At 52.5% G+C, this 24975-nt stretch overlaps 1 protein-coding gene across 2 annotated transcripts in view; it reads left to right on the top strand.

Moving 5' to 3' along the window:
• The window catches only part of PPP1R13L (protein phosphatase 1 regulatory subunit 13 like), a 27090-nt gene extending 2115 nt beyond the window's left edge, over positions 1-24975 (top strand). For both annotated transcript variants that reach the window (XM_030797353.1, XM_030797352.1), the window contains 12 exons: positions 5566-5641; positions 5757-5899; positions 6928-7441; positions 7550-7648; positions 7727-7818; positions 8085-8601; positions 11715-12175; positions 17834-17965; positions 18057-18190; positions 18286-18452; positions 21299-21498; positions 24385-24975. In XM_030797353.1, coding sequence (XP_030653213.1) covers positions 5587-5641; positions 5757-5899; positions 6928-7441; positions 7550-7648; positions 7727-7818; positions 8085-8601; positions 11715-12175; positions 17834-17965; positions 18057-18190; positions 18286-18452; positions 21299-21498; positions 24385-24423 — 2553 coding nt within the window. In that variant the 5' untranslated portion in view covers positions 5566-5586 and the 3' untranslated portion in view covers positions 24424-24975. The remainder of the gene's footprint in view (positions 1-5565; positions 5642-5756; positions 5900-6927; positions 7442-7549; positions 7649-7726; positions 7819-8084; positions 8602-11714; positions 12176-17833; positions 17966-18056; positions 18191-18285; positions 18453-21298; positions 21499-24384) is intronic.

Here is a 24975-nt window from a genome sequence, read left to right as displayed (position 1 = left end):
CGGCTATTGGATTCTGGGAGGTTTGCATAGTCGGGCATTTAACCATTACACGGAGAGGAAGGGGTAAACTGAGGCTTGGAGCTCACACAGGCAGTAGAGTTTGTGGGGTCAGGATTCTGCCTCCTCCTTCTTCTGCAGCTCTCTGGGGGACGGGATTCCATCCGCCCCCGCCAGATTTTCTGACTAACCTTCTGCCTCAGGGCTCCTTGCCCTGACCCTGAGGTGAGAAATGTCACCTCCACGCCCATCTGTCTGACCTGAGGTATTGTGGGAGATAAGGGAGGAACAGAGGCTAATTCTGGAGGTGTCTGTCTGTCCTTGAGGCTGGGGGAGGGCAGGACCAGGCACCTCCCTCTGTCTATCTCCCCGTTCTCTCCACCCCCATGCGTCCTAAGAAGGGGGATTAAAAACAGAATGAGGGAGGCGGGCATCTGATGAGAGAGGGGTGTTTCCCAATGTCTGGGCTTGAAGGGCATTTGATGATAGCCTGAAATGAAATTAAAAATAATAACCGTGGCTGCCAAGACAGGGCTCTGGGTGTGCCAAGCTCAGAGCTGGTAGGTAGGTAGGTAGGAAAGCTCGCATTGTCTAGAGGAGTCTTGGGTGACTGAGAGGTCTTCCTTTGAATAAGGTTTGCTGACCCCAGGGAAGGACTCCTCATTACGAGTGGAGAAACGGAGGCTGGAGAGTGGATATTGCCCACACCCTGGGCTTTTGCCAGCTTCTGTCTGGAATCTTCCAGGGCTCTCCCAGCACCCCGGTCCCTAAGTGACTGAGGGTGATCACTGGCCAGACTCAGGAATGTACAGGGGAAATTTAGGACTGTGAGAGGCAAGGGCTCAGGAAGTTGAGACCCTGGGTGTCAAAACTCAGAGCTTGTATGATCTCAGAAAGAGTTGAAAGGGCCCTTTTAGGGGAAAAAAAAATTACATTGAGTCTTGACCCCTCACTCTGTTGCCAGACCCTGTGTTATTATAATGAACAGCCAAGGACATCTGGTAATTATGAATCCTGTATGTGTGAACTTTATTTCGCGCACTGCATTGTTCTAATCACGGCTTATAAATTATGTCACTCAATCCTCATACCCCTTTGAGGTGAAGGTATTAATTCTTCCCATGGTCCACATGAGGAAAAAGGCACAGAGAAGCTAAATAACAAGCCCAAGTAGAGGCTTAGAGCAAGAAAGGCCCTAGCCCATTCCATAGATGTCCACAAAGGAGGAAACCGAGTCCCAGAGACAGTGGAGCCTCTCCCAGATTCAGTGTGACCCGACAGGGCTGTAGGAGTCCAGCCTGGGTGTTCCCAGCTCAGTCTGGCTCTCTGACCCGGTTCCTACTGAAGATGACTCCTCCAGGAAGTCCACAGGATCCTTAGCCCTAAAGAACCTGGCTAGGGTGCAGAGGAGGCCAGGGAAGGAGAGCCAGGGGTGGAGCGAAGAGAGGAGCCCAGGGGAGAGTACCTGCGGCTGGACCAGAGCCCGCGGGAGAGCTCGGAGCTAGAGCTGGAGGGGAGCACATGGGAGAAGATTCGGAGGCGGAGGTCAGGGGCAGAGGCCTGGGAACAGACACACGGCCCGCGCCACCCCCGCGCCCCGCCCTTGTACCCCGCCCGGCCCCGCTCCCTTGCCGCGGGATGTACAGCACCTGCCCGGGCCCGCTGCGCATTCCCCGGGACTGAGCTCAGGCGCAGTCCGCCCTCCTGGCGGGGGTCCGGGCGTGACCGCCCCCTGGTGGCTCCGACGTCCCCACCGCCTGTCCCTGCGACAGCCCCACACCCAGGGTTGGCATTTCCTTAGAGCCAGAGAATGTCAGCATGGAATCTGAGAATCTTGGAAATTTGGGGATGATGGCGCCGTGGCTCACGCCTGTAATCCCAATACTTTGGGAGATCGAGCCGGGGAGGATCCCATGAGGCCAGGAGTTCGAGACCAGCCTAAGCACAGGCGCAAGAGAGACTAAATCTCTACCAAAAGAAAAAAAAAGAGTCACTTACAGCTGGTATTGGAGGCTGCACAGACTTGCTCATTTATCTATTTTAACAGTTAACAAAATATTGTTTGTGTATCTCTGAAATTCTAAATGCCCGAATTTTGATTCCTGTAGTCTCTTCTTCCTAAGGCCTCAATTCTCAGAGCCCTGAATTCTTCCTGTACCTTCTGACCAGGTGGATTCTTACAATAGTCCTGTGAGGTGAACTTTTATCCCCATTTTACAGATCAGGAAACTGAGGTACTATGGTCAGGGTTGGACGGCGGTGCTGCCAGATTTGATGATTTGATTTTTTTTTTTAAGAAATGGGGTCTCATTGTGTTGGCCAGGTTGGTCTTGAACTCCTGGCCTCATGTGATCCTCCCACCTCGGCCTCCCAAAGTGCAAGGATTACAGGCGGAAGCTACCATGCCCGGCCCTTAGATTTGAATTTTTGAAGTCTGACTTCTTACTCGTGCTTTTACCAGCCCCACTATGCCATCCATCTAGACTTCCAGAGCAGTGCAATCCTGGATTAGGTAGAATGTGGTACAGAAAGACTCAGAGTTCTGGGTTAGACAAATTGGAGAATTCTAGAATGTTCCAAAGATAGAATCTTGGACTCAGAACTTTCCAACAATAGGCTCTTTAGCTGAGGGGTTTAGGCACTGTAGAACTTTGGTTACAATCCTAAGGTCTTTACAGTTTTAAAGTCTAGGGCTCATAGAGAGTAAAGGGGCCTTTCAGAATAGCTGGTTTGGCCAGGTGTGGTGGCTCATGCCTGTAATCTCAGCACTTTGGGAGGCCGAGGTGGGAGGATTGCTTGAGCCCAGAAGTTCAAAACCAGCCTGAGCAACAAAGCGAGACCCCTGTCTCTACAGATTTTTTTTTTTTTTTGGGTGGGACGGAGTCTCGCTCTGTCTCTGAGGCTGGAGTGCAGTGGCGTGATCTCGGCTCACTGCAAGCTCCGCCTCCCTGGTTCCCGCCATTCTCCTGCCTCAGCCTCCCGAGTAGCTGGGACTACAGGCGCCCGCCACCATGCCCAGCTAATTTTTTTGTATTTTTTAGTAGAGACAGGGTTTCACCATGTTAGCCAGGATGGTCTCGATCTCCTGACCTCGTGATCTGCCCTCCTCGGCCTCCCAAAGTGTACAAAATTTTTTTAAAAAATTAGCTGGGTGTGGTGGCACGAGCCTATACCTACAGTCTCAGCTACTCGGGAGGCTGAGGTGAGAGGACCACTTGAGCTGGGAGGTCGAGAGGCTGCAGTGAGTCACAATTGCAGCCTGGATTACAGAGCGAGACCCTATCTCAAAAAAAAAAAAAAAAAAAGGTGATTTGCCTTCTTCTTTGACTGTTGGGGAGACTGAGGCCCAGGGAGTGGAGAGGACTCAACACCCAAGGTCACACACTCCCTGTTCATCCAAATGAGCCGCCAGCCTGAACAGGTTCTGTTCCTTCGACTTCCCAGACAGAGGCGGGTATCAGCATGCCCCAGCCTGCCCTGCTGCCTATACCGCCAGAGCTAAGCGGTCGATGCAGCAGGGAGGTGGCAGAGCTGGTGGGTGTGGTGGCTAGCATGGGGATAGGGATGGTGCTGGCCTGACCGGTTCCTAGTGGCCTAGCTCCCTCCCACTGGGCCAGTGACCACAGCTACCCCTCCACCCCTGGCCACCTCCTTGTTCCTCTTGCTAACAATGGGTCAGTGAGAGCCAGACCTCCACTGAATGGGGACCCTAGGGAGAGGAAGCTGAGCAGTCGCTTCCCTCTGGGACCCCTCTAATCTGGTGGAAATGACCCAGAATAAGTTAGATGCGGATGTGAAACCCATTACTACTGACTTCTTGCAGGGTGACCTTGAACATATGTTTCTGAGCCATGCTTTCTTGCCTGCTAAGGTGGTTTTGACCATCGAATGAAGCTTTCAGTGCACGGCATTTCTCACCACTCTAGAAGGGAGTGGCCCCTCAATTAATTTTTTTTTTTTTTAATAGAGCCTTGCTCTGTCACCGAAGCTGCAGTGCAGTGGCACAATCTATGCTCACTGCAACCTGTGCCTCCCAGGTTCAAGTGAGCTTTGTGCCTCAGCCTCCTGAGTAGCTGGGAATACAGGCACATGCCACCATGCCCAGCTAACTTTTGTATTTTTTTGTAGAGACGGGGTTTTACCATATTGGCCAGGCTGGTCTCGAACTCCTGGCTTCAAGCGATCCATCCACCTCAGCCTCCCAAAGTGCTCGGGTTACAGAAGTGAATCACCGCGCCTGGCTGGTTATTGTTGTTGTTGTTTTAAACATACTTCTTATTTATTTATTTATTTAAAGACGGAGTCTCACACTGTCACCCAGGCTGGAGTGCAGTGGCGCGATCTCCGCTCAGTTCAAGCTCCACCTCCCGGGTTCACGCCATTCTCCTGCCTCAGCCTCCCGAGTAGCTGGGACTACAGGTGTCCATCACCACGCCCGGCTAATTTTTTGTATTTTTAGTAGAGACGGGGTTTCACCATGTTAGCCAGGATGGTCTTGCTCTCCTGACCTCGTGATCCGCCTGCCTCGGCCTCCCAAAGTGCTGGGATTACAGGCGTGAGCCACTGCGTCCGGGGGTTGTTATTACTACATTTACTACATTATACCTCAAGCAGTAGGCATGGGTTCTAGTACACAGCAGACAGCAGAATTATTATTAAAAAAACAAAAACAAGGCCGGGCGCGGTGGCTCACGCCTGTAATCCCAGCACTTTGGGAGGCCGAGGTGGATGGATCACGAGGTCAGGAGATCGAGACCATCCTGGCTAACCCGGTGAAACCCCGTCTCTACTAAAAATACAAAAATTTAGCCAGGCATGGTGGCAGGCGCCTGTAGTCCCAACTACTCGGGAGGCTGAGACAGGAGAATGGCGTGAACCCGGGAGGCGGAGCTTGCAGTGAGCCGAGATCGCGCTACTGCACTCCCGCCTGGGCGAAAATGCGAGACTCCGTCTCAAAAACAAACAAACAAACAAACAAAAACAGGATCTAGCACAGTGCGTCCTGGTCCCTAGTAAACATTCAGTAATTCATGGTTATTCCATCCTATGTTTACCGACACATTGTAGGTAATCAATAGATAATTGTTCAAGGAGTGATTCAGGTCTTCTTAGGACTGAGATAAAGAGATGGACACGGCCGGGCGGGGAGACTCACTCCTGTAATCCCAGAACTACAAAAATTAGCCGGGCATAATGGCGCGCGCTTGTAGTCCCAGCTAGGCAGGAGATTTGCTTGAACCCGGGAGGCGGAGGTTGCAGTGAGCCAAGATCGCGTCATTGCACTCCATCCTGGGCGACAGAGCGAGACTCCGTCTCACACAAAAAAAGAAAGAAAGAAAGAGAAAGTGAATTCCGGAGCCTTTAGACTGGGTTTGGACTTCTCCGTGGCGCATGGACTTGGCTTTGGAGGAGTTGGCATTTCCCAGCTGGGGAGGGGAAAGGGTAAAGGGCTTCCAGGGGAAGGAACTGAGTTGAGGCGTTGTCCCGCTCCTGACGGCGTCTGACTCCCTGAGGGCGGGGTCTAGAGGGGCGGGGTCTTAGCCGGCTCCCTCCTTCCTCACCATGCAGGCGCCCTCTCCGGCCGGCACCATGGACAGCGAGGCATTCCAGAGCGCGCGGGACTTTCTGGACATGAACTTCCAGTGTAAGCTGGAGTAGGGGGCGGGGCTGGCGAGGCGGGGCCCTCGGCAGCGGGCGGGGGTGCTGAGGCCGGCCCCTGCCGGGAGGCCGGGTCCTTACCTCCACTCCCGCCTCCCCAGCGCTGGCCATGAAACACATGGATCTGAAGCAGATGGAGCTGGACACGGCGGCGGCCAAGGTGGATGAACTGACCAAGCAGCTGGAGTCGCTGTGGTCAGACTCTCCCGCGCCTCCTGGCCCGCAGGCCGGACCCCCTTCTAGGGTAAGCCTGGTTCCCACCTTGATCGCCAAAGCCAGCCTCTCGCCACAGTCCAGACCAGAGGCCTGGATTTCAGGCAAGATTGCCCCATATAGTTATGCAGGTTATGGGCTCTTCAAGGGAACTTGAAAAAATGGGACCAGGCCAGGCGCGATGGCTCAGACCTGGAATCCCAGCACTTTGAAAGGCGAGGCGAGAGAATTGCTTGAGCCTAAGAGTTTGAGACCAGCCTCTACACATGATTTTTTAAAAATCTGGCTGGGCATGGTGGCTCACGCCTGTAATCTCAACACTTTCAGAGGCAGGCGGATCACTTGAGGTCAGGAGTTTAAGACCAGCCTGGCTAACATGGTGAAACCCTGGCTTTACTAAAAATACAAAAGTTAGCCAGGTGTGGTGGTGCATACCTGTAATCCCAGCTACTTGGGAGGCTGAGGTAGGAGGATCACACTAAGCCAGGGATGTTGAGGCTGCAATGAGCCGAGATAGAAAGGAAAGAAGAAAGAAAGAAAGAAAGAAAAGAAAGAAAGAAAGAAAGAAAGAAAGAAAAAGCAAGCAAGCAGGGAGGGAGGGAAGGAGAGAGAAAGGAAGGAAGGAGAGAGAAAGGAAGGAAGGAGAGAGAAAGAGAGGAAAGAAAGACAGAAAGAAAGGAAAGAAAGAAAGGAGAGCGAGAAAGAAAGGAAAGAAAGAAAGAAAGGAGAGAGAGAAAGAAAGAAAGAAAGAAAAGAAAGAAAAAAAGAAAAGAGGGGACCAGTGGAAGTGGACATCTAACGGGACCCTCGGAAGGAAAGAGGCGTTTACCTAAGCGGCATAAAGGTGACATAGAGTAATGGGCTAGCCACAGTCCTGATTAAGGGCTGTCTCCCCACCACTCCTCACCTGGGCTCTCTGTGCTTGAATTTCCATGGCCGGTCGGCCTCCTCTGGGTTGACCTCTAGGGATCTCTCGACACCCCCCGCCCCCGCACACGCACCAACACTTCCACTAATGTCTCCTTTGATCCATCCCTCAATGCCCTGGCCTCCCCACAGCCGCCCCGGTACAGCTCCAGCTCGATCCCTGAGCCCTTCGGCAGCCGAGGGTCCCCCCGGAAGGCGACCACCGACGGCGCAGACACCCCGTTCGGACGATCAGAGAGTGCCCCAACCCTGCACCCCTACAGCCCGCTGTCCCCCAAGGGCCGGCCGTCGTCGCCGCGCACCCCGCTCTACCTGCAGCCGGACGCCTACGGCAGCCTGGACCGCGCGACCTCGCCCCGGCCCCGCGCCTTCGATGGCGCAGGCAGCTCCCTCGGCCGTGCGCCCTCCCCACGGCCCGGGCCAGGCCCGCTCCGCCAGCAGGGTCCCCCCACGCCTTTCGACTTCCTGGGCCGCGCAGGGTCCCCCCGCGGCAGCCCCCTGGCGGAGGGGCCCCAGGCCTTCTTTCCCGAGCGCGGGCCGTCACCGCGCCCCCCTGCCGCAGCCTACGACGCGCCGGCATCCGCCTTCGGGAGCTCCCTGCTAGGCTCGGGCGGTAGCGCCTTCGCCCCTCCTCTGCGCGCGCAAGGTGAACCCAGGGGCCCCTCGCGGGGCCTTTGACTCGCGGGGTCAAAGCGGGCGGGATCCCGGGCTCGCCACCCCTCCCATCTCATCCTCACTGGAAACTTCTCCCCAGACGACCTGACGCTGCGCCGACGGCCCCCGAAAGCCTGGAACGAGTCTGACCTGGACGTGGCGTACGAGAAGAAGCCTTCGCAGACAGCGAGCTATGAACGTGAGTGGTGGAGGCCCGGGGAGTGGAGGACCCGGAGGAGAGGCAGCCCCACAGACCCTAACGATTCCCGCCCCACAGGCCTGGACGTCTTCGCGCGGCCTGCCTCGCCGAGCCTGCAGCTGTTGCCTTGGAGGGAGAGCAGCCTGGATGGACTGGGAGGCACCGGCAAGGTGAGGAGGCGTCGCCTGGGGAGGAGAGGCTGGGGAAGGTCGAGGAGCGGGGTCAAGGACAGTCTCCCCCTCGGGGCTGCGATCTGGGTGTCGGCGCCCTTTCCCACGCTCTCCCTTCACTGCGCTGGGTTTCTGCCCCTTCCTCACCCTTTTTCTCCCTCACTCCCAGGGCTTCCCTCACCTCCTCTCCCTTATCGTCCTTTGTCTTTACCTCCCCTCCACCTTCCCTCTCTCACCCGATCCCCTTCTCCCTTCCTCTTCCCCAGGACAACCTCACCAGCGCCACCCTGCCGCGCAATTACAAGGTCTCTCCTCTGGCCAGCGACCGGCGTTCAGACGCGGGCAGCTACCGGCGCTCGCTGGGCTCCGCGGGGCCGTCGGGCACTTTGCCTCGCAGCTGGCAGCCCGTCAGCCGCATCCCCATGCCCCCCTCCAGCCCCCAGCCCCGCGGGGCCCCGCGCCAGCGTCCCATCCCCCTCAGCATGATTTTCAAGCTGCAGAACGCCTTCTGGGAGCACGGGGCCAGCCGCGCCATGCTCCCTGGGTCCCCCCTCTTCAGCCGAGCACCCCCGCCTAAGCTGCAGCCCCAGCCACAACCACAGCCCCAGCCACAACCACAACCACAGACCCAGCTGCCCCCACAGCCCCAGCCCCAACCACAACCACAGCCCCAGCTGCCCCCACAGCCCCAGCCCCAGCTGCCCCCACAGCCCCAGCCCCAACCCCAAACCCCTACCTCAGCCCCCCAGCCTCCCCAACAGACATGGCCCCCTGTGAACGAAGGTGAGTCAGCAATGAGGGCCCTAGAGGACTGGGTGAAGGGAGGACCAATGGCAGGGGAACCAGACCAGCCCTGGGGAGGTGGGGAGATCACAGCCAAATGCCTCTTTACAGGCACTGTCCCTGCAGAGAGCTAGGCCAGGTGAGTGTGGGAATTTGGGTAGGAGCCAGGGATAGCTCAAAGGTTAAGTGTGGACCCTGAAGCCAGACTGCCCGGTTCCACACTGTGTGACCTTGGGCAAGTCACTTAACCTCACTGGGCCTCAATTTTCTTGAGTGTAAAAGGGAAATAATGGGCTGGGCATGGTGGCTCATGCCTGTAATCCCAACACTTTGGGAGGCCGAGGCAGGCAGATCACGAAGTCAGAAGTTCGAGACCAATATGAAACCCCATCTCTACTAAAAATAAAAAAATTAGCCAGGCGCGGTGGTGGGCGCCTGTAGTCCCAGCTACTCGAGATGCTGAGGCAGGAGAATCACTTGGACCCGGGAGGCGGAGGTTGCAGTGAGCCAAGATTGCGCCACTGCACTCCACCCTGGGCGACAGAGAGAGACTCTGTTTCAAAAAAAAAAAAAAAAAAAAAGGCAAATAATGATAGAATCTATCTTATTGACATATGTTATTAAATTCATATAAAGCCTTTAAAACAGCACCTGATGAGCCAGGTGCAGTTGCTCACACTTGTAATCCCAGCACTTTGGGAGGCCGAGGTGGGCAGATCACTTGAGGTCAGGAGTTCAAGACCAGCCTGGACAACATGATGAAATCCCATCTCTATCAAAAATAAAAAAATAAAAAATAAAAAATTAGCTGGGCATGGTGGCTCACCACTGTAGTCCTAGCTACTCAGCTTGAGCCAGGGAGGTGGAGGTTGCAGTGAGCCAAGATCGTGCCTGCCACTGCACTCCAGCACAGGTGACAGAGTGAGACTCTGTCTCAAAAATAAATAAATAAATAGGATCTGATACATAGTAATTTATCAATAGCTACCATATTAGTCAGGCACCCTGGCTCACCCTTGTAATCCCAGCACTTTGGTGGGCTAATGCAGATATAGGATTGCTTGAGCTCTGGAGTTCAAGACTAGCCTGGGCAACATAGTGAAACTAAAATAGTCTTTACTAGAAATAAAAGTACAAAAAAATCTTCCGGGCATGGTAGTGGTTGCCTGTAGTCCCAGCTACTCAGGATGCTGAGGTGGGAGGATCGTTTGAGCCTGGGAGACCTAGGCTGCAGTGAGCTGTGATAGCGCCACTGCACTCCAGCCTGGGTGACAGAGTGAGACCTAGTCTCAAATAAATAACTACCATATTAGTTATAATAATTTATTAATATTTTGAGGTGTGAGATCAGTGAGTTAAGCAGATGGGCTTGAGTCTCTCTTCACTGCTGACTTGCTGTGTGACTGAGGATAAATTACTTGTCTGAAACTCTGTTTCCCATCTGTGAAGAGAGATTAATAATATCTACCCTATGGAACTGTGATGGGGATTCAATGAAATAACGCGTATGTGTGTGTGTGTGTTTGGGTTTATTTTTTTTTTATTTATTTATTTTTGAGTCAGAGTTTCACTCTTTTTTTTTTTTTTTTTTTTTTTGAGACAGAGTCTTGCTCTTTCTCCCAGTTTGGAGTGCAGTGGCACTTGCTCACTGCAAGCTCCGCCTCCCGGGTTCATGCCATTCTCCTGCCTCAGCCTCCCGAGTAGCTGGGACTACAGGCGCCCACTACCACCCCCAGCTAATTTTTGTATTTTTAGTAGAGACGGGGTTTCATCATGTTAGCCAGGATGGTCTCGATCTCCTGACCTCGTGATCTGCCCGCCTCGGCCTCCCAAAGTGCTGGGATTACAGGCGTGAGGCACCGTGCCCAGCCAAGATGGAGTTTCACTCTTCTTGCCCAGGCTGGAATGCAGTGGTGAGGTTTCAGCTCACTGCATCCTACACCACTCAGGTTCAAGCGATTCTCCTACCTCAGCTTCCCAAGTAGGTGGGATTACAGGCATGCACCACCACACTCAACTAATTTTTTGTATTTTTAGTAGAGACGGGGTTTTACCATGTTGTCCAGGCTGGTCTTGAACTCCTGACCTTAGGTGATCCACCCACCTCAGCCTCCCAAAGTGCTGGGATTACAGGCATGAGCCACCATGCCCAGCCGTGTGTGTGTGTGTGTGTGTGTGTATTATTTATATGTATATACATACTATATAAAAATATATATACATTATATATATAATGTGTGTGTGTGTGTGTGTGTGTATTTTTTTTTTTTTTTTTTGAGATAGAATCTCACTCTTTTGCCCAGGCTGGAGTGCAGTGGTGCAATCTTGGCTCACTGCAACCTCTGCCTCCTGGGTTCAAGTGATTCCTGTGCCTCAGCCTCCCAAGCAGCTGGGATTACAGGCATGTGCCACCACGCCCAGTTAATTTTTTTTTTTTTTTTTTGTATTTTTAGTAGAGACAGGGTTTTACCATGTTGGCCAGGCTGGTCTCAAACTCCTGATCTCAAGAGATCTGCCTGCCTCGGCCTCCCAAAGTTCTGGGATTACAGGTGTGAGCCACTCGACTCAGCCAATAATGCATGTTTTTATTTCCACCTGCTTTACTGCCAGAATGAGTAAGACAGAGAAGAAATCATTAAACACCAGGATTCTACTTCCTGCTGGAGTTTTCTGCCTGAGATGTTAGGAGAGGAAATTCTTAGGATCTCAGAAAGTCACATCTATCACGGTTGGTAGAAATAGATTCTAGAGTCAGCCAGAACTGAGTTCAAGTCCCAACTGCATGGCTTTGGGCAACTGATTTGTCCTCTCTGAGGCCCAGATTCCCTTTCGGAAATGTGGAGATGGCAGTGTATCTACCTCACAAGGCACTGGTGAGATTACAATAAGGTAGGCATGTAAAGTGCCAGGCACATATAACTGCTCAATAAATGGGAGGCATCATAATTGTATATTATTCGCAGCCCAAGGAAAGTGTAGCCCAGAGAGGGCAAGGAACTTCCCTGAGGTCACACAGAAAATCATGTGCTGGTTGTATGTCCTGGAAGTTGTGGAGCGGGAGTCTTGGGTGTCTCCTGGGGACCTGTCCTCTGATGGGCTCTTGTTCCGGCTAGGACCCCCCAAACCCCCCACCGAGCTGGAGCCTGAGCCGGAGATAGAGGGGCTGCTGACACCAGTGCTGGAGGCTGGCGATGTGGATGAAGGCACTGTAGCAAGGCCTCTCAGCCCCACGAGGCTGCAGCCAGCACTGCCACCGGAGGCACAGTCAGTGCCTGAGCTGGAGGAGGTGGCACGGGTGCTGGCGGAAATTCCCCGGCCCCTCAAACGCAGGGGCTCCATGGAGCAGGCCCCTGCTGTGGCCCTGCCCCCTACCCACAAGAAACAGTACCAGCAGATCATCAGCCGCCTCTTCCATCGTCATGGGGGGCCAGGGCCCGGGGGGCCGGAGCCAGAGCTGTCCCCCATCACTGAGGGATCTGAGGCCAGGGCAGGGCCCCCTGCTCCTGCCCCACCAGCTCCCATTCCACCCCCGGCCCCATCTCAGAGCAGCCCACCAGAGCAGCCGCAGAGCATGGTAAGTAACACAGGAGGAAACCGGGGTATGTTTGCTACGTGGATCCAGGAGCTGTAGCAAAGAGCCCTCCAAATGCAGTGGCTTAGATGAGATCGAAGTTTTCTCTTTTGAGTAGAAGTCCAAGAGTTTGCAGCCCAGGACTGTAGGCAGCTCACTGGAGTCAGGACCCAGGTTCTATCTACCTAGGGCTCTGCCACCCATCCGGGGCGGGGTAAGCCTGCCCTCATGGTCCTAGATGGCTGTCACCAAGTCTGCCCTCCAGCCAGGAAGAGAGAAGGAAGAAGAGAAAGTGCCCTTTCCTGTTTCAGGCAGAACCTGGGAGTTCCACACATCACTCTGCCTGTTCCCACTGGCCAGGAGCCTCATTGCAATGGGATGCTGGGAAATGTAGTCTTTAGGATAGCTGTGTGTGAGTATATAGAGGGCCATCTGGGAGTCTTGGCCACATGGAGATGTTCTCTGCTCCTTCTCTCCAATAACCTGCGCCTGTGCCCTGCCCCAGGCATTCCTTCAGCAATCTCAAATCTTACACCTGGACATGACTGAGTCTTGGCACAACAGTGGGTTCATTCTGGGACTGAGAAGTCTTACCTGAATCAAAACAGTCACCCTCTCTTCTCTCCCTCTCTGTCTCTGTGTCTCTTGTGTCTGCTCTGCTCTCTCCTCTATTTTTTTTTTTTCCAGGCAGAGTCTTGCTCCATCACTCAGGCTGGAGTGCAGTGGCTTGACCTTGGCTCACTGCAACCTCCACCTCCCAGGTTCAAGCCATCCTCCCGCTTTAGCTTCCCAAGTAGCTGGGATTATAAGCGTGTGCCACCACTCCTGGCTAATTTTTGTATTTTTAGTAGAGATGAGGTTTCACCATGTTGGCCAGGCTGGTCTCAAACTCCTGACCTCAAATGATCCACCTGCCTCAGCCTCCCAAAGTGCCTGTGTGCCACTGTGCCTGGCTTTGCTCTCTCCTCTTATAAAATAGTGAGTCTCGGCCGGGCGTGGTGGGTCACGCCTGTAATCCCAGCACTTTGGGAGGCTGAGGGGGTGTATCACGAGGTCAGAGGTTCAAGTCCAGCCTGACCAACATGGTGAAACCCTGTCTCTCCTAAAAAAAAAATACAAAAATTAGCCCGGAGCGGTGGCGCATGCCTGTAATCCTGTAGCAGGATGAACCACAGACAAAACTCAGACACCGGATTAAAGAAGGAAGAGGCTTTTATTCGGCCGGGAGCGTCGGCAGACTCGCGTCTTAAGAGCCGAGCTCCCCGAGAAAGAACTTCCTAGCCCTTTTAAGGGCTTACAACGCTAAGGGGTCCACGTGAAAGGGTCATGATAGAACAAAAAGTTTTACAGTGCTTTCTCATACAATGCCTGGAATTTACAGATAATACCAGTAGTTTTGGTCAGGGGTTAATATTATTATTATTATTTTAACCACCAGGGCCAGGTGGTGGCGCCAAGGTCGTCTAGCTATTTATCTTTTTGCTTTCTCCCTTTTTGCTTTCTCCCTTTTTTTCCTGTCTTCTAAACTAGGGAAAAGGGGAGGTGGGGGGAGAAGCTGGGAAGGACAACAGGAGAAATGGTGTTCTCATTCCAATCCCAGCTACTCAGGAGGCTGAGGCGAGAGAATCACTTAAATCCGCAAGGCGGAGGTTGCGGTGAGCAGAGACTGCACCACTGCACTCCAGCCTGGGCGACAGAGCAAGACTCCATCTCTAAATAAATAAATAAATAGGCCGGGCGTGGTGGTTCACGCCTGTAATCCCAGCATTTTGGGAGGCTGAGGCAGACGGATCACGAGGTCAGGAGATCGAGACCATCATGGCTAACATGGTGAAACCCCGTCTCTACTAAAAATACAAAAAATTAGCCGGGCGTGGTGGTGGGTGCCTGTAGTCCCAGCTACTCCAGAGGCTGAGGCAGGAGAATGGTGTGAACCCGGGAGGCGGAGCTTGCAGTGAGCCGAGATCGCACCACTGCACTCCAGCCTGGGCAACAGAGCAAGATTTCGTCACAGAAAAAATAAAATAAAAATAAATAAATAAATAAATAAATAAATAAATAAATAAATAAAAAGTGAGTCTCGGCTGGGTGCAGGACTCCACCTCCTGGGTTAAAGCGATTCTCCTGCGTCAGTCTCCCAAGTAGCTGGGATTACAGGCATATGCCACCACGCTTGGCTAATTTTTGTATTTTTGGTAGAGATGGGATTTCATCATGTTGGCTAGGCTGGTCTTGAACTCCTGACCTCAAGTGATCTGCCCACCCTGGCCTCCCAAAGTGCTGGGATTACAGGTGTGAGCCACCACACCCAGCCAAGATTAAATACATTAATGTAGTGCTTAGCATAAAACCTGGCACATAACTGTTAACTGCTCTTACTGTTGTCACCACTGGACCAGGGGATGGTCTCCTGCTGATATTGGTCCCTGCATCTTGACTGGGAAGAGGGTTGTAGCCACATGGAGCAGTCTTGAACACTCCATGTGGGTAGACAGAGGGAAGAGATCACTTCTCAGAGAAGCAGGGGTCAGGTGGACCCCTCAAAATGCCTATTCCCAGGCCCTCCTGAGAGTAAAGGCAACGAACCTTGAGGCTCAGGATTTTGAAATCAAGAGGGGATGAATAATAGCATGTTGAAATGGTTGAGCATCCCATTGTAGAATCACAGAGTCCTGGCTACAGAGAAACTTAAAAAATCATAAAATGTAAGAATCAAACGCTAGTGTCACCGTCTTAGAATAGTAACATTTTAGAGTCCTAGAGCATTTAAAGGTTTGAACAGGATCTTAGAATTATAAAGTTAGGCCGGGCATGGTGGCTCATGCCTGTAATCCCAGCACCTTGGGAGGCCGAGGCGGGTGGATCACCTGAGGTCAGGAGTTCAAGACCAGCCTGGCCAACATGGTGAAACCCCGTCTCTGCTAAAAATACAAAAATTAGCCGGGCCTGGTGGCGCACGCCTGTAATCCCAGCCACTCGGGAGGCTCAGGCAGAAGAATTGCTTGAACTTAGGAGGCAGAGGCTGCAGTGAGCCGAGATTGTGCCACTGCACTCCAGCCTGGGCAACAGAGAGAAACTCTGCATCAAAATAAAATAAAAGGAATCTCTTCTCTTAAAAAAAAAAAAAAAAAAAAGAATTATAAAGTTAGTATCATGGACTGATTATTACCGATTCTTGAAGTCACCAAATCTGACAATTAAAGATGCTCATATTTTGAATTATAAAATCACAAATTCATGCACTGATACGTTGTAATAGAGGGTTATTATTATTACTATTATTATTATTGAGACAGAGTCGCACTCTGTTGCCCAGGCTGGAGTGCAGTGGCAAGATCATGGCTCACTGCAGCCTCCACCTACTGGGCTCAATTGATCCTCATGCCTCAGCCTCCCCTATGGCTGGGACTACAGGCATGCACCACCACTCCTGGATAATGCTGAACATTTTTTGTAGAGACAGTTCTCATTATGTTGTCCAGGCTGGTCTCCAGCGAGGCATGAGCCACCGTGCCCAGCTGAGATTTATACTTTAAATTAACACTTTCCACTATAAAGAAATACACCAACACCATAGAGAGCTTGGGGAAAATAAATAAAAATAGAAGAAAGAGGACAAAATCACACCACTCACAGAGAACCATCATTAACATGTTGAATATTTCCTTCTAGTCTTTTTTTTTTTTTTTTTTTTTTTTTGAGATGGAGTCTCACTGTGTCACCCAGGCTGGAGTGCAATGGTGCCATCTCAGCTCACTATAACTCTGCCTCCTGGGTTCAAGTGATTCTCATGCCACGGCCTCCTGAGTAGCTGGGGTTACAGGCGTGCGCCACCACGGCCAGCTAATTTTTGTATTTTTAGTAGAGATGGGGTTTCATCATGTTGGCCAGGCTGGTCCTGAACTCCTGCCTGACCTCAGGTGATCCACTCTCCTCAGCCTCCCAAAGTGCTGAGATTACACACGTGAGCCACCGCACCCAGCTATTTCCTTCTAGTCTTTTAAAATGAAATTCTAGGTCAGGCACGGTGGCTCACACCTGTAATCCCAGCACTTTGGGAGGCCGAGTGGGCAAATCACGAGGTCAGGAGAACAAGACCGTCCTGGCTAACACGGTGAAACCCCATCTTTACTAAAAATACAAAATAGCCAGGCGTGGTGGCAGGCACCCGTAGTCCCAGCTACTTGGCAGGCTGAGGCAGGAGAATGGCCTGAACCCGGGAGGCGGAGCTTGCAGTGAGCCAAGATCACGCCACTGCACTCCAGCCTGGGCAACAGAGCGAGACTCCGTCTCAAAAAAAAAAAAAAAAAAAAAAAAGAAATTCTAATGGAAAAATATTAAAGTTCTCCATCGTAGAATCTTGGGATTCCAAAGTCCTGGCCCCTCAGCAATTTGAAATAGCAGAACCTAGCATTTCTGCAATCACAACATATTGGAAACTTGAAATAAGTGAGCATCTGGGAATTTTGGATTCAGTGGCTGTTGGGATCTCTGAATTCCGGAATCCTAAAATCACTGAAACTCTGGAAACAGCAAAGACCATAATCACAAATGCTATGCACTCACACACTTGGAATAAATAAATGCATTTTTTTCTTTTGAGACTGGGTCTCACTCTGTTGCCCAGGCTAGAGTGCAGTGGCATGATCATGGCTCACTGCAGCCTCCTTCTCCCATTCAAGCAATCCTCCTGCCTCAGCCTCCCAAGTAGCTGGGACCACAGGTGTGAGCCACGATATCAGGCGAATTTTTTATAGAAACTGGGTCTCACTATATTCCCCAAGCTGTTCTTGAACTCCTGGCTCAAGTGATCCTCCCATCTCAGCCTCCCAAAGTTCTAGGTTTACAGACATGAGCCACCTCACCCAGCCCAGAATAAATGAATCTTATGGGAGGAAAATTAAAAATAAGAAAGCACATGAGGCTGGGCACAGTGACTCACACCTGTAATCCTAGCACTTTGGGAGGCTGAGGTGGGTGGATCACCTGAGGTCAGGAGTTAGAGACCAGCCTGGACGATATGGCAAAACCCTGTCTCTACTGAAAATATGAAAATCAGCCAGGCATGGTAGCGAATGCCTGTAATCCCAGCTACTCAGGAGGCTGAGGCAGGAGAATCGCTTGAACCTGGCGGGTGGAGGTTGCAGTGAGCCGAGATCACACCACTGCACTGCACTCCAGCCTGGGTGACAGAGCGAGACTCCGTCTCAAAAAAAAAAAAAAAAAAAAGAGAGAGAGAGAGAAAGAAAAGGAAAACACAAGGAATAATAAAATGCTCAAATTCCAAACATCTGGAATGAACACACCTGGTAACATTTTGTCGTGTGTGTCTCATTGCATTCATTATTAACAAAAGAAATGTGAGACTGTGTGAATTGAATAACTGGCTTCCACAATCATTGTTCTGAACTGATAGAATTACTTTGCCACCAATCCCATGGCCCCCCAGCTGTCTCTCAAGTTTCAGGGCCCAAGATTCGGCAGGGAACTGGAGGCCCTAGGAGGAGATCGAAGGCACCCCCTCACCCTATCCCGAGGGAATCCCAGTTCTACCCCTGTCTAGATGGGTGCCACAAGTCCCTGGACCTCTGTTTCCTACTCTAGATCATGGATATACTAACAATTCCTCCAAGTCGCTGACCTCTGCGCCCTGTCCCCCAGGAGATGCGCTCCGTGCTGCGGAAGGCGGGCTCCCCGCGCAAGGCTCGCCGCGCGCGCCTCAACCCTCTGGTGCTGCTCCTGGACGCGGCGCTGACCGGGGAGCTGGAGGTGGTGCAGCAGGCGGTTAAGGAGGTGAGCGCTGCTGAGCGGGAGGTGGGCGCGGTGGGGGCGGAGCAGATGCCCGTCGCCGGACTGAGTCTTCCCCCTCCCCCGGTGCACTCAGATGAACGACCCGAGCCAGCCCAACGAGGAGGGCATCACTGCCCTGCACAACGCCATCTGCGGCGCCAACTACTCCATCGTGGACTTTCTCATCACCGCGGGTGCCAATGTCAACTCCCCCGACAGCCACGGCTGGTGAGCCCCGACCCGCGCGGTGGGCTGGGTCCCCCGTGGGCGGACGCGCAGCCTCTCATGCATCGCTCCCCGCAACCCCCCACCCCCACGCCTAGGACACCCTTGCACTGCGCGGCGTCGTGCAACGACACAGTCATCTGCATGGCGCTGGTGCAGCACGGCGCTGCAATCTTCGCCACCACGCTCAGCGACGGCGCCACCGCCTTCGAGAAGTGCGACCCTTATCGCGAGGGTTATGCTGACTGTGCCACCTACCTGGCAGGTGCGAGGCAGGGCTGCTGGCGCCTGGGTACCTGGCGGGTGCGCAAGAGCGGGGAGGGGCGCAATTACTCCCTACTAGGGAGAGGAGGGTGTGGGGCCTGTACCAACCACTTGGCAGGATTGCGGAGGAGGAGGAAGAGGAGGAGGAGGAGGAGGAGGGATGGACCGCTTGCGGGGGTGGGGGGACTGTGCCCTCCTAAGGGAAAAGGGGACATGGAGGCTGTACTATGCGAGCTGGACAACTTTGGGGAGGAGAGTGGCTATGAAGATTGGTCTGCTCACCTTTTGCTTCTTCAAGGGTGAGGAGCTGAACGTTTCAACCCTGCCATCTACCTGGCATAGGGCTCTGGGCAGGTGGGCTCTGCCACTTGTGGGAGAGGCATTGCCACACCCCTGGCAGGTGAGCAGGCTACAGCTGCCAGAAAGGGGCTTGTAGGAAGACACAAGGCTGTACCCTATCTCTCCAGTGGACAGGCTACATCACCTGGTTCCCTGACGGGTGGGGCGAAGTAGGCTGTGCCACAGGGATTGTGCACAGGGTCATTTCACACCTGGAGGAGCCAGTTGTATCTTGGTGTGGGCAAGGAACTTCACGGAGAGTTGGAGTGAGGCAGGTCCTAGGACTTATAGGTGAGACAGAGGGTTATATATTTGAAAGGTGAGCCTGGTCAGGCTACAGGACATTGTAGAGACCCCCTGTCTCTACAAATATTTATTTATTAATTATTATTTTTGAGACAAAGTCTCACTCTGTCACCCAGGCTGGAGTGCAGTGGCTCAATCTCTGCTCACTGCAACCTCCACCTCCTGGATTCAAGCAATTCTCCGCCTCAGCCTCTTGAGTAGCTGGGACTACAAGGTGCTCACCACCACGCCCGACTAATTTTTTGAATTTTTAGGACAGACGGGGTTTCGCGGTGTTGCCCAGGCTGGTCCCAAACTCTTGAGCTCAGGCAATCTGCCCACCTTGGCCTCCCAAAGTGCTAAGATTCAGATGTGAGCCACCACACTTGACAAAATATTTTTATTTATTTATTTATTTATTTATTTATTTTTTGAGACAGAGTCTTGCTATGTCACCCAGGCTGGAGTGCAATGGCGCCATAGCTCACTGTAACCTCTGCCTGCTCGGTGAAAGTGATTCTCTTGCCTCAGACTCCCGAGTAGCTGGGATTACAGGCAAGTGCCACCATGTCCTGCTAACTTTTTTTTATTTTTGTTTTTAGTAGAGACGGGGTTTGCCATGTTGGCCAGGCTAGTCTCGAACCCCTGACCTCAGGTGATTCGCCTGCCTTAGCCTCCCAAAGTGCTGTGATTATAGGTGTGAGCTACTCTGCCTGGCCTACCAAATATTTAATAATAATATAAAGAATCAGGAGGAGGCTGAGGCAGGAGGATTGCTTGAATCTGGAAGTTCCAGTCTGCAGTGAGCTTGATCTCACCACTGCACTCCCGCAGCCTGGGTGGCAGAGTGAGACCTTGTCTGGAAAAAAAAAAAAAAAGAAAAGAAAAAGAAAGAAAGAAAAGAAAGCCAGGCGCGGTGGCTCACGCCTGTAATCCTAGCACTTTGGGAGGCTCGAGGCAGACGGATTGCCTGAGCTCAGGATTTCCAAACCAGCCTGGGCAACATGGTGAAACCCCGTCTCTACTAAAAATACAAAAAAATTTAGCCGAGTGTGGTGGCGTGCGCCCGTAGTCCCAGCTACTCTGGAGGCTGAGGCAGGAGAATTGCTGGAACCTGGGAGGCGGAGGTTGCAGTGAGCCGAAATCGCGCCACTGCACTCAAGCCTGGGCGACAGAGCAAGACTCCGTCTCCAAAAAAGAAAAGAAAAGAAGAAAGAGGCAGATGAGCCAACTTAAAGGACCCTATCATTCAAGGAAGGTGCGAATCTTCCTTAGAGACTGTACCACTTAAGCTAAGCACCAGGGTAAGGCAAAAGACTGGACCTCTAGGGTTGACACGGGGATTCAGCAATGTACGAGAAGGAAATGGAGGGCTGGGCCAGGTGGCTCACTCTTGTAATCCCAGCACTTTGGGAGGCCGAGGCGGGTGGATCACTTGAGGTCAGGAGTTTGATACCAGCCTGACCGACATTGTGAAACCCCGTCTCTACTAAAGATACAAAAATTGGCCAGGCATGGTGGCACACGCCTATAATCCCAGCTACTTGGAAGGCTGAGGCAGGAGAATCGCTGGAACTCGGGAGGCGGAGGTTGCAGTGAGACCGCACCGTTGCACTCCTGCCTGGGTGACAAGAGCGAAATTCTACCTCAAAAAAAAAAAAAAAAAAGCCGGGCGCAGTGGTGGCTCACGCCTATAATCTCAGCACTTTGGGAGGCCGAGGTGGGCGGATCACGAGGTCAGGAGATCGAGACCATCCTGGCTAACACGGTGAAACCCTGACTCTACTAAAAATACCAAAAATTAGCAGGGTGTGGTGGCGGGCCCCTGTAGTCCCAGCTACTCGGGAGGCTGAGGCAGGAGAATGGTGTGAACCCGGGAGGTGGAGGTTGCAGTGAGCCGAGATTGCGCCACTGCACTCCAGCGAGTGCAGTGACAGAGCGAGACTCCGTCTCAAAAAAAAAAAGGAAATGGGAGCCTCTGACCCTGCCTCGGGAGTGGGTGGCCCACCGGTATGCCTCCCCCAATTTCCTCGAATGCTCAAAGATGGCCAGTCCTGGCATCTGACTCCAGCTCCGGTTCCCATCCGTAGCCATGGGCACACACATTTCAGGTGGTTGCTGGGACAGGCGCCAAATTCCAGGGTCTGTCCTGGTCCCCACGTGGCCCCTGTTCCTGGACCCCCTGGGCCAGGCTCTCACCTTCCCGTCCGTGGCATGTTTCAGATGTTGAGCAGAGTATGGGGCTGATGAACAGCGGGGCGGTGTACGCTCTCTGGGACTACAGCGCCGAGTTCGGGGACGAGCTGTCCTTCCGCGAGGGCGAGTCGGTCACTGTGCTGCGGAGGGACGGGCCGGAGGAGACCGACTGGTGGTGGGCCGCGCTGCACGGCCAGGAGGGCTATGTGCCACGGAACTACTTCGGGGTGAGCCCACGGGAGATGTCATGGGGATCTCCCGACGGTTGGGGAAAAGGAGGATCCCACAGGAAAAAGAAGAGGCGACAGGGAAAACGGTTATATTGGGCGAGGGAGGTCAGAAAAGCTCATTATTTTTCGAGGGGAGGAGACGAAAAGTCCTTTATATTTAATAGTAATGTCGGGGGTAAGGGTCCCTTATAGTTAGGGGAGTAGGTGAGGAAGAGCCCTTTATTTTATTTTTAAATTTATATTATGTTTTTATTTTTATTTTTATTTATTTATTTATTTATTTATTTTTGAGACGGAGTCTCGCTCTGTCGCCCAGGCTGGAGTGCAGTGGCGCAATCTCGGCTCACTGCAAGCTCCGCTTCCCGGGTTCACGCCATTCTCCTGCCTCAGCCTCTCTGAGTAGCTGGGACTACTGGCGCCCGCCACCACGCCCAGCTAATTTTTTGTATTTTTAGTACAGACGGGGTTTCACCGTGGTCTCGATCTCCTGACCTCGTGATCCGCCCGCCTCGGCCTCCCAAAGTGCTGAGACTACAAGCGTGAGCCACCGCGCCCGGCCTTTTTATTTTATTTATTTATTTCTGAGACAGAGTCTCGCTCTGTCGCCCAGGCTGGAGTGCAATGGCGCCATCTCTGCTCACTGCAACCTCCGCCCCCCGGGCTCAACCAGTTCTCCTGCCTGGGATTACAGGCGCCCACCACCACCACGCCTGGCTACTTTTTGTATTTTTAGTAGAGAGGGGGTTTCACCATGTTGGCCAGGCTGGATTTGATCTCCTGACCTCAAATGATCCGCCTGCCTTGGTCTCCCAAAGTACTGGGATTACAGGCATGAGCCACCGCTCCTGGCCAATTTGTATTTATTTATTTGAGATAGAGTCTTACTTTGTCACCCGGACTGGAGTGCAGTGATAAGATGTGGGGTCACTGCAACCTCTGCCTCCTGGGCTCAAGTGATCCTCCCTCCTTGGCCTCCGGAGTAGCTGGGATGACAGGCGTGTGCCACCACGCACGGCTAATTTTTTTTTTTTTTTTTTTTTTTGTATTTTTAGTAGACAGGGTTTCCATCATGTTGGCCGGGTTGGTCTCAAACTCCTGACCTCAGGTGACCTGCCTGCCTCAGCCTCCCAAAGTCCTGGGATTACAGGCATGAGCCACCGCACTTGGCTGGAAGCGCCCTTTATAGAGCTGTCAGGATGTAGGGTGCTCACCAGTAATGCCTTACTAGTTATTTAATTGGTTTCTGCTCAATCCAATGTTTTTATTGTCATCCCTGATTGTATTGATGGAGAGGTTAAAGAATAATCCATTTTAGCCAAGGGAAGCGACGAAGAAGAATCTCATTTTAATGATGGTGGGTGGAGTTAAAGAATTGCAGATTAAGGCTGGGAGAGGGCAAAAGACTGGACCTCTAGGGCTGACACGGGGATTCAGCAATGTAGGAGAAGGAAATGGAGGGCTGGGCCAGGTGGCTCACACCTGTAATCCCAGCACTGTGGGAGGCCGAGGCGGGCGGATCTCCTGAGGTCAGGAGTTCAGGACCAGCCTGGCCAACATGGTGAAACTCCATCTCTACTAAAAACACACACAAAAAAAAGTTAGCCAGGCGTGGTGGTGGGCACCTGTAATCCCAGCTAATTAGGAGACTGACGCAGGAGAATTGCTTGAGCCTGGGAGACTGATCCTGCAGTGAGCCCTGTTGGTGCCACTGCACTCCAGCCTGGGTGACAGAGTGAGACTCTGTCTTTAAAAAGTATATATATATAACAGGTGGAGAGGCTGGGTGCAGTGGCTCACACCTGTAATCCCAACACTTTGGGAGGCTGAGGTGGGCGGATCACGAGGTCAAGAGATCGAGACCATCCTGGCCAACATGGTGAAACCCCATCTCTGCTAAAAATACAAAAATTAGCTGGGCGTGGTGGTTTGTGCCTGTAGTCCCAGCTATTCGGGAGGCTAAGGCAGGAGAATCACTTGAACCTGGGAAGCAGAGGTTGCAGTGAGCTGAGATTGCGCCACTGCACTCCAGCCTGGCAACAGAGTGAGACTCCGTCTCAAAAAACAAACAAACAAACAAACAAACAAACAAAAACAGGTGGAGAAGAAGCTTTTATTACACTGCATTGGGCAGAATGAGGAAAAATCCATTAATAAAATTATAGTGTAACTGAGGACAATTCTCTATTAGGGTTAAGGGAGAAGACAAGGAAGATTCCGTTACATTCCTGAGAGGGGAGTTTTTTTATTTTGCATGTTTGTGTGTGTGTGTGTGTGTGTGTGTGTGTTTTGTTTTTTGAGACACAGCCTCAGCTCTGTCACCCAGGCTGGAGTGCAGTGGTGCGATCTTGGCTCACTGCAATCTCCACCTCCCAGATTCAAGTGATTCTCCTGCCTCAGCCTCCCGAGTAGCTGGGATTACAGGCATGCACCACCACACCCGGCTAATTTTTTGTATTTTTAGTAGAGATGGGTTTCGCCATGTTGCCCAGGCTTGTCTTGAACCCCTGAGCTCAGGTCATCCACCCACCTTGGCCTCCCAAAGGGCTGGGATTACAGGCGTGAACCACCACGCCCGGCCCTGAGGGGAGATTTTTAAAATATGGATGTGGGACCCAAAAAGACAACCAAGGTGTTAGAGAGAGGTGGGCTTCTCCTTGTGGCAGTTAGGAGAGACTGGAAATATTCCATTTCATCAGTGGAGGCTCTGATTGGAAGGTTCCATCTGGTTCTTGGAGGTGACACAGAACTTGGATTCTGGAGCAGTTTAGGAGGTGCTGAGAGGTCCCCTTAGGAAGGGGTGGGAGGATAGAGACAGGCAGCAGATTTGCGTGTGGGATGAGGAAGTGGGAGCTCCTGATGTCTGAAGATCCTGTCTCTCCCCAGCTGTTCCCCAGGGTGAAGCCTCAAAGGAGTAAAGTCTAGCAGGATAGAAGGAGGTTTCTGAGGCCGACAGAAACAAGCATTCCTGCCTTCCCTCCAGACCTGTCCCTCTGTTTTTTGCTGTCTTTATCTGCACCCCTCACCCTGCTGGTGGTGGTCCTTGCCACTGGTTCTCTCTTCTCCCGGAAGTCCAGGGGAGAAAGAGGGCCCCAGCCTTAAGTTTAGGAATCTGCCTTAGCCTTGGGAGGTCTGGGAGGGGCTGGAAATCACTGGGGACAGGAAACCACTTCCTTTTGCCAAATCAGATCCCGTCCAAAGTGCCTCCCAGACCTACCACCACCATCACATCCCCCAGCAAGCCGGCCACCTGCCCAGCCGGGCCTGGGATGGGCGACCACACCACTGGATATTCCTGGGAGTCACCGCTGACTCCATCTCTCCCAGCAGTCTTGGGGTCTGGGTGGGAAACATTGGTCTCTACCAGGATCCCTGCCCCACCTCTCCCCAATTAAGTGCCTTCACACAGCACTGGTTTAATGTTTATAAACAAAATAGGGAAACTTTCCTTATAAATAAAAGTAGTTTGCACAGAAA

This window comes from Nomascus leucogenys, chromosome 17, assembly GCF_006542625.1.
Source record: "Nomascus leucogenys isolate Asia chromosome 17, Asia_NLE_v1, whole genome shotgun sequence".
NCBI lineage: Eukaryota > Metazoa > Chordata > Mammalia > Primates > Hylobatidae > Nomascus > Nomascus leucogenys.
The sequence above is the reverse complement of the archived record's forward strand: the minus strand, read 5'-3'. Positions and strand labels throughout refer to the sequence as shown.